Source organism: Nanorana parkeri, unplaced genomic scaffold (genome assembly GCF_000935625.1).
Source record: "Nanorana parkeri isolate BGI_ZX_2015 unplaced genomic scaffold, ASM93562v1 scaffold44, whole genome shotgun sequence".
Classification (NCBI taxonomy): domain Eukaryota; kingdom Metazoa; phylum Chordata; class Amphibia; order Anura; family Dicroglossidae; genus Nanorana; species Nanorana parkeri.
Window position 1 is genome coordinate 1,337,917 of NW_017306312.1, and position 9,094 is coordinate 1,347,010.

General features: G+C 48.5%; 1 protein-coding gene across 1 annotated transcript in view; it reads left to right on the top strand.

The window, feature by feature from the left end:
- Positions 1-1,001: 1,001 nt before the first annotated feature.
- Positions 1,002-9,094, top strand: part of SP3 (Sp3 transcription factor) — a 36,619-nt gene continuing 28,526 nt past the window's right edge. Inside the window, exons 1-2 of the mRNA XM_018572524.1 lie at positions 1,002-1,084; positions 1,272-1,384. Of these exons, the coding sequence (XP_018428026.1) occupies positions 1,078-1,084; positions 1,272-1,384 (120 nt within the window). The 5' untranslated portion in view covers positions 1,002-1,077. The remainder of the gene's footprint in view (positions 1,085-1,271; positions 1,385-9,094) is intronic.

The window sequence follows — 9,094 nt, forward strand, 5'->3', positions numbered from 1 at the left end:
AATCTTACCTAAGCAAACTGGAGAGATGCTGATTGGTTGCCATGGGCAACTGCTCCAATTTTGATAAATTCCCCCCCATGATGTTCTTATTATTAGTGAATATGGACATTTTGAGGACATAACCTGTTTTCTGCTTCTTTATTCTTTAGAATGTGACCTCTGTGAAATGACAAGCTGTGCGTTCCTAAATGTGTGAGATATGTGTACCCATCACAAAATGGCTACTGCACTGTCACTGCAGACAGGTCCGCTTTAATCACACGTCTGCAGCATTCCAATGAAGGGGTAAAGTAACGATCAGCAAAGGTGGGGTGGGCCTTTAATGTCTCATATTAAACGCTTTATTCGGTTCACACGGTTATGAATAAGAAGCATCTGTCCCCCCCATACAGAACTGTGGCAGCCATTTTGTAGACAGGATCTACATTCAGCCTATCAGTTCCACAGCAACGTGTGCTAAAAGTCCCGATGAAGCGGCTAGCTGAGCGCTGCGGAACAAAATAGCTGCCGCCGCTGACAGGTGCGCTTTTCCAAGAAGAGCTCGCCTGTCAGTGTAGGAGGCCCGGGCCGCGACAGCGGGAGCACGCCGGGCCTGAAGCCCGCTCTAGTCGGCTGCAGCGCGGGCCCGGCACGGCACTTCCTCCCGCTCATTGTCTGCGATAGTAAACACAGGGAGCGCGCACGTCACGCAAACCTCACAGGAAGCCCGCGTAATAGGGGAAAAAAAACCCCGGCACAGGAAAGACACGTCTCTCAGCCAATCAGCGACGGTCGAGGGCCTCTCCGCTGCCAATAGCACCGTAGAACAGGGGCGGACCTTCCGTAACGTGTGACGCCACACGTCCCCCGTACTGGCTGCAAGCCCCACCTTTTGTGTTTCCCCGCACCGTCAATCAAAATAGGAAAAAAAAAACGCGCCTGGTTCTCTCCGTCCGCAGCGCGCCTGTGATTATTATACTCTAATCATGTCACGCGTCTAATAAAGCCACCGCGGCCTGCGCAGCCCTGCCCGGGCCTGTTGGCTTTTTCCTCTCTCTCCTTGGGGATTGGTTTCCTTTAATCCTGCCACAAACACAAATGACCGGTACGTAAAAGGCGCCCGCCCGCGGGTCGCCGGGGAACACGGTGGTGCGGCCGGGCGCAGTTTGTGTGAGAGGGGGGAGGGAAAGGTGTGAGAAAGGGGAGTCGGGGGGTAGAGAGTAAGGGGAAGCCCCGCAGCGGCTCCAGTAATGGCGCTGACTCTGTCGTGTTTGTCTCTTTTGTCCCCTCAGCTCCCGAACAGCCCGTCAAGAGGGAAGAGATGGCCGCCATGGAGGTGGACGGGCAGAGCGAGTATTTGCAGCACGGCAACAGCAGCGATGACAGCGAGCAAGGCGGCGGCCAGGTAAGAGGAGCTAGGCCGCAGGCCCGGGCCCAGGCCTTCCCCGTCCTTCCGGGCAGCTGGCGGCGGGCGCGCGGACCAGGCCGGCACGGTGACAGGCGGGGGGCCACAAAAAGACAAAAATAAAGGCCACATGAAGCGTCCTTCCTGTGTCAGCCCCGGACTAACGGCCACCCACTTCTCTCCATGTGAACCCGCCCATTGTGGGTAGGACGCTCCGCCGTCAGTGCTCGTTCGGCTGGCAGCATCGGGATCGGCGGAGGGCGGGAGGTGGTGGTGGTGGCGGCGCTGATGCCGCAGCGGTAAGTGATGAGCCAGGGCTGGATCGTAGACAACCCCCCTAGGGGGAGGGAGGGCAGATGTCCTCGTGAACCCCCCACCTCCTCCCCGGCTCACCCATCCCACCGCTCCTCCTCCCTGGTGGCCGGCTCTGGAGGGGGTCACCCCTATTCACCACGGTCCCTCAAAAGCCTCTGTGGGACTACAAGTCCCGGCAAGCCTCCTCGGCCTATGACAGGCTTGTCGTTTCCTGGCAGAGCCCTGGGATGCCTTTCCCTGCCTCAGGGTATGGAGCACCGGCTGAAGCCCCCACCCCCACTTGTCACCGTGCATGTAGGCCTTGCTGCTGCTCTGGATGGGACAGCTGAGGCTCAGGCCATAATGCATGGTTGTTATATGTGCCTATTGATTATAGCAAAAGCTTGGTGTTCAGGCATCACAGATGAGGACCAAGCACCTGTAACTCTCTGTCTGGCTGAGGATGATCCATGGGCCCCTATAGGTTCACAGATAGAGATGCAGATTGTATTTGTATGTACATATGAAATTATTACAGTCCAATGAGATATGGATGTGTAAACGGCAAAGTGACAGCTGGAGCTGAGCCTGCAGTGGCTGTCCAGCTGCTTTGGAAGCATGAGACATGCCCACACTGCCCTCTTATGTGTGCCCATTACGAATACCATGCATGAGACATTGCTACCACACTGCCCTCTTATGTGCCCATTACATATACCATGCATGAGACATGACTACCACACTGCCCTCTTATGTGTGCCCATTACCTACAGCATACATGAGACATGGCTACCACTAGAGCTGCAGCTAACGATTATTTTCAAAATCGATTAGTTAGCCGATTTATTAAGTTCGATTAATCGGTTAATCGGATAAATAATAAAATAAAATGTAAAAAATGGCTCCAGTGATGGACTACTAGCTTGTATTGAGATTGCACTCCATCACAGGAGCAAGCTTGGAGCGGTGGAAGTAAAAAAGAAAAAGAAATAGTGTGGTGTGCAATATAGTGAAAAGGAAAGTGTAAAATTTATACAGCAATGAATGCAGAATGGCACCAGGATGCAGGCGGTTCTGGCAGCTGCGAGTGTGAGGTGGGGAGGAGGTGCGGCGCACAGCGTGTGTGGAGCCGTGAACAGGGCCAACTGATCGGAAGCCGATTAATCGATTATTGAAAAAGTTGACAACTTTTTCAATAATCGATTATAATCGATTATGTCGATTAGTTGTTGCAGCCCTAGCTACCACGCTGCCCTCTTATATGTGCCCATTATGTATACCATGCATGAGACATGGCTGCGTGCACTGCCCTCTTATGTGCCCATTACGTATACCATGCATGAGACATGGCTGCGTGCACTGCCCTCTTATATGTGCCCATTGCCTATATCATGCATGAGACCTGGCTACCACACTGCCCGCTTATGTGTGCCCGTTACCTTTACCAGACATGAAACTTTGTATTCAGGGTAATCCAAGCTAAGTACCTGTCTGGCTGAGAATGATCAGTGGGCCCCTATAGTTGCACAGCTACAGTGATGCAGGTTGTGTTTGTATGTACATAGGTAATGATTGTCTGCTGTTTACACGTCCATACCTCTTGTATCTGCCGTGTGTGTGGCTGCAATGCGACGGCTGCAATGGCTGTCTAGCTGCTTTGGAAGAATGAGACATGGCTACCACATTACCCTGTTATGTGCCCATTGCCTATAGTAGAACCTTGATATTCAAGGTAATCACAGCTATGTACCAAGCACTTGTCTGGCTGAGGATGGTCACTGGGCCCCTATAGTTTCACAGTAGACATGGCTACCATACTGCCCTCTTATATGTGCCCATTACGTATACCATGCATGAGACATGGCTACCACACTGCCCTCTTATATGGCCCTATTACCTATACCATGCATGAGACATGGCTACCATACTGCCCTCTTATATGTGCCCATTACCTATACCATGCATGAGACATGGCTGACGCACTGCCCTCTTATGTGCCCATTATGTATACCATGCATGAGACATGGCTGCCACACTGCCCTCTTATGTGTGCCCATTGCCTATAGCAGAAACCTGGTATTTAGGGTACTCCCAGCTAAGTACCAAGCACCTGTCTGGCTGGGGATGACCATTGGGCCCCTTCCGGTTACACAGCTCAAGAATTGTAGGCTGTCTTCTGATATATCAAACGGTTGTCTGCCTTTTATACATTAATTTATTTTCTATTTAGGTGGCGGCAGTAGTGTGACAGCCGAGACCTGGGCCATAGTGGCCGTTTATCCGCCATGGAACCACAGAACATGGCATAATTTATGTGCCCATTGACTATAGTTGAAGCTTGCTATTCAGCGTCACACCAGCTGAGGATCAAGTTGGCTGGTTCTTATAGTTCCACAGCTAAAGAGACGCAGCTTGTCTTGGTATATTTTTGGTTTGGATGCACTTAATGATTGTCTGCCCATTATAAATCCATACTTCTTGTACTTGCTGCCGATATGACTGTAGGGAACGGTGGGGCTGCAGTGGCTTCTCTAAACTACAGGCCATGGCATGTTTTATGTGTGCATTGGCTATAGAAGACGTTTGGTATTCGGAGTAGTTCCAGCTGAGGCTGAAGCACCTTGGATTCCCCTACTGACTGGATGGCCATTGGTTGCTTATAGTTTCACAGCTATAGAACCGCAGGGTTCCTAACAGTAGGAGATAATTTTCTGCCCTTTACATGCCCACACCCCTTGCATTTGCTGTTGATTTGGTTGTAATGTTGGCACAGTCCTGGGCTGCAGTGGCGTGGAGCGGTGGCGGGCTGCACGTTTGCGTGCAGCCTTTGCGTGCAGTGTCATGTAATTTTCTCCACAGCACATCCGCTTGCGGGAGCTCTCATAGCTGAGTGTGCCCACATGAGAAATTTCATCTTCAGCCACCCGCGCATCACGATACGAGCTGATTGACTGCATCTTCAGCCAATCATCTGGCTTTACTCCGCTCACACACTGCATGCGAAGCTCTGTGCCTGACGGCTTTGCTTCACTCTGCACGACTTTGCATGCTGTGCGTCACGGGCTTAATATATGACTTGCCACACCACCATGTTTTATCTGTACCCAGTGACTTCAGTATGAGATTGGTCTTCAGGGTAGTGCCTGCTGAGGCTCAAGCACCTGTGTTCCCCAGCTGTGTCTATGACCATGAGGCTCTTATGGCACCACAAATGGAGAGCCACAGGCTTGTTTTAATGCTGCTCAGAGTATACAAGACAATTGTCTGCCCTTATGTGTGCGCACAAATTGTATGTTTTTTTTTATTTGGATGAAGCTTGGTGTCAGCTGGATGCAGAGGTGAGGAAACATGCACAGAATCTGATCATCTGTGTGCTGGCAGTGACACCTTTTGAACCTGCTGGGATCCAGATTGACCACATTGATTGGGAAGATCAAGACGGTTTGACCATGTGTATATAGATGGTAGGGGCGGCCACTGGTTAAAGCAGGACTGGGCGAATCCCAGGAGCCCAGGTATCCATTGAACCTTAAAAATTACCACCGGCTCCTAAATGGAGCTGACACAAAGTAAAGCCAACAAAATCCTAAATTACATATTCATTTGTCCACCCCTGGGTTTAAGGCAGCTCTGGACAAATCCCAGGAGCCAGGTAGCCAATACTCCTTGAAAATGGCAGCTGGTGCCTAAAGCTGGCCATACACCTATAGATTATCTGCAGATTTTCTATGGTCAGATTGATGGAAAAAGGGCAACAGATTCCTCCATCTACGCTAAACTGTGTGGATGGAGGAATCTCCCACTGGGCCAACTTTCAGTATCTTGCTAGTCGGCCCCACTGGCTGTCAAAATACCTGAACAATCTGATTGGATGCAGGCATTGCTTAGGTGTTTTAACAGGCAATGGGGCCGACTAGCAAGATACTGAAGCTTGGCCCAGCGGGAGATTTCTCCATCCACACAGTGTAGCGTAGATGGAGGAATGTGTTGCACTTTTTCCATCTGACCACAGAAAATCTGCAGAAAATCTCTAGGTGTATGGCCGACTTTACTCTGGTTTTCTCTAGTTGTCTATGGAGCTTGGCTCCATCCTGCTGAGCTAGACAGACTGGCTTCTGAATTCCATATTCATATGTCCACCCCTGGGTTAAAGGCCTCTGATACCTCACCTCAGTTATATTGCTTTGCTCCGGGTGTTCTAAAACAAAGAAGTGCATTGTTGTCTAAGAAAAGCTTTGACCTTGAATTTGATCTTGTCATGGGGGTGAATATAGCCTTAAACAGCAAAGAAAAGGTTGTAACAATTCTTTATAATGAAGAGTGGATACAGCTAGTCATCAGTGTTTACTCCACATTGACTGCCTCTTACAAGCCATTCATAAAATGCAGGCCAAGATGACGAGCCTGCTGACTTTGACAGGCCATGTGACTGGGCTTTTCTGGCTTTTCTTTTTTTGTTGAGCATTGATTTAAGCGGGGCTTTACTGTTGTTTAGCTAAAAACTCAAGCTTGTTGTTTTGCTCCTATGTAATCTTCCATGTTCAAGCAATAGTGGATGAGTTTGTTACAGAATATGGACCACATGCATTGATGCCATTTTTTGGCATAATATTGCAACTAATCCATTCAAACATACAGAATTTGGCTGTCATTTTCCCCAATACATCTGCCAGGACAGCACAGGAGAGAGGTCCACCCACCTAAAACAGGAGACTCCTCATCCATAATTAGGAGGGAAATCCCTCCCAACCTACCGTATTTGCCGGCGTATAAGACGACTTTTTATACTTAAAAAAAAAAAACCCCCCCTGAAAATCGGCGGTCGTCTTATACGCCTAGATTAGTGGGTGTATTTAAACAAAATGGCCCATGTTGATGTTTTTAAATGGTGTTGCCTCGGAAGGGGGGTAGTCTTATACGATGGGTATAGCCCAAAAGCTATTTTTTTAACTGAAAAATTAGGAGGTCGTCTTATACGCTGGCAAATACGGTACTTAGTTATTGTTTCCTCCAGTCTAACAGGAGCATTGAAACCTTTTTTTTATTTTTCCGTATGGATGGATGTTTGTTTGTGATGTATGATATGCTGAAGATCTGGAGCAATTTAAAGTAGGCCTCCAAAAATTAAATGGGTAATACATGTATATATTTCTTTGGACAGCTTAGAAACTGGTTGCTTTCTGATCCATCTGTTTTTAAGATTTTTTTTTTTTGGAAGCCATGGGAAAGTGACCTAGGTGTGAAGAGTGAGAAGTCATTTAAGAAATGGTCTTTAAAGGGGTTCTAAACCCTCCGGTTGTTTTGCCTATATCTACTGCTAGCAAGCAGTAGATATAGGCAAGAAGTTTAAAAAACAAAACAAAAAACGCTTTACCTAGGTTTAAACTTACCTCGTTATCGCTGCACGATCCTGCGCCAAGAATCAGGAACTGCGCGTACGGCCGCAAAGGATCTTGGGGCGGGCGCATGCGCAGTTCTGATTCTCGGCCGGGAGACGAGCAGAGACGTAAGGTAAGTCAATGGAAGCGTGCACCCGCATGCAGACACCGCTGGATTGGAGGGTCAGATAAAAACATCAGGAAAGATCAGAATAAGAGACATCATTTAAGGTAAGAGCTGACATTAACATGGGGGAGAGGGTAAAACATTTTTGACTTTAATGTCACTTTAAATTGAACCTGTGCATTATCCATCCTGGGCAAAAGGCAGATCCACTTACTTGCCTTCCTCTCACTTCCCTAACACTCTTCGCTGGAGCAGACTAGCTGCTACTCCCAGGTATGGGGGGAATGTGTGGCATTCACCAGGCCCAAGCACTGTCTTCAGGGTGGGAATACATTTCTTGGCCCTCTTATAACCTAATAACTTTCTCTGGGCCTTATCTTTTCATTTTTGCTTGGCAATAGAATGAGGGTATATGGTGTGGGGTGTTCAATTAGGTGAACCTATTTCTTTACCCTACATGGGCATAGCAGAGGTCCACTTCAAGACCCGGTTCACACTTTGGCTTTTTGTGAACACGCACCAATGCATGTAATGCGTGCGCATTTACAAAAGAATGTCTAAAACGTGCATCGCACTTGTGGTGCCATTACTTGCCAACGGCACCCCAAATGCAGCGTGGAAAACATGTTTTTGACGGCCTGTGGACATGAGTCAAACACTCTGAAGTTGCTGCCCAAGACAAGATAAAGCCTCACCCCCTTTCATTCACCTGTCCAATGCCAGAACCTTTAAGCTGGCCTTACACCGTCATATTTTATTTTTTTGTTTAGCTTGCGTGCTTTCTATTCTGACCTGGCAGGTGACTACTCGAGCAGTGGGCGTAGCATTGGCTTCCATCAGTGGTTGTCTGGAGATCTTTCATCCAGCTCCTTCAATTTTTTTCTGAATAAGGGTGCCGACAGGAGGGCACCGACTGTGCCGCTTCGAGAACTATACAAAATTTACACAGTGTATGGTCGGCTTTACTGTCCACTGACGTTCTACCATTTTATAGTTGGGTAGTATTGCATTGATCTCACAACTGTACATTGTGGTGTGCTGACTTGGAAAAAGATGGGGCACGTATGTTTTTGGCTGCCTTGTGGTACACTTTACGTAGTGCATCAAAACCGTACAGTCACCATTTCACAGTGGTACCCTAGCATGCCAGTGTGTCATCACATGCGTTACCACAAAGCAAAAGTGTGACTTCAGCCTGAGACTGTTCTTGTGGTTTCCAAAGGAGAGGCGGGCTTTTGAGGCCAGAGGCTGATCGTATGGTTCTGCCTGCCTGCTGGGCCTCCCAAGATGTTTTTAGGCCAGCGCCTTGGACTTGGCAACTTGAGCTGTGACACAGAAGTGAATAATTTTTTAAAATATCTATATATTTTTCAGGTAACAAATATACACATAGGTACATACATAAAATCATATACACCCTTCCAATCAAACATTTACATATTGCTTTCCTTCCTCCTTGCGATGCCCGTTTAATATACAAGCGATCCACCGGCTATAGAGCCGGCGGATCGCTTGTATGAGGTACCGGGATGTGTGCCTCCCGCTTTCACGCTTGTCCCGGGCTCTGCTGTGCCTGGTGCGAGCCTGGGACCAGCATACTGCCTCTGTCACAGGGGATCAGAGGGAGGTCGGTACACGACCTCCCTCCTGTCCCCTCTCCGCTGTCAGAATGCGGAAGTGATGTATATTACATCACTTCCGCATTCTTGTGTCACTCCAGCTTGCTCCAGATGCTGGAGAGAAGCTGATGAAGCAGATCTGTGCTTCATCAGCTTCTTCAGGGGGGTCCTAGGTGACATTAGGGGTCTTGGAGACCCCTGATGTCTCCATAAAGAGGACCTGTCACATATTTTGCTATCACATAAGGGGGTTTTCTAAGCCCCTAATGTGATAGCAATAAAGTTTCCCCCC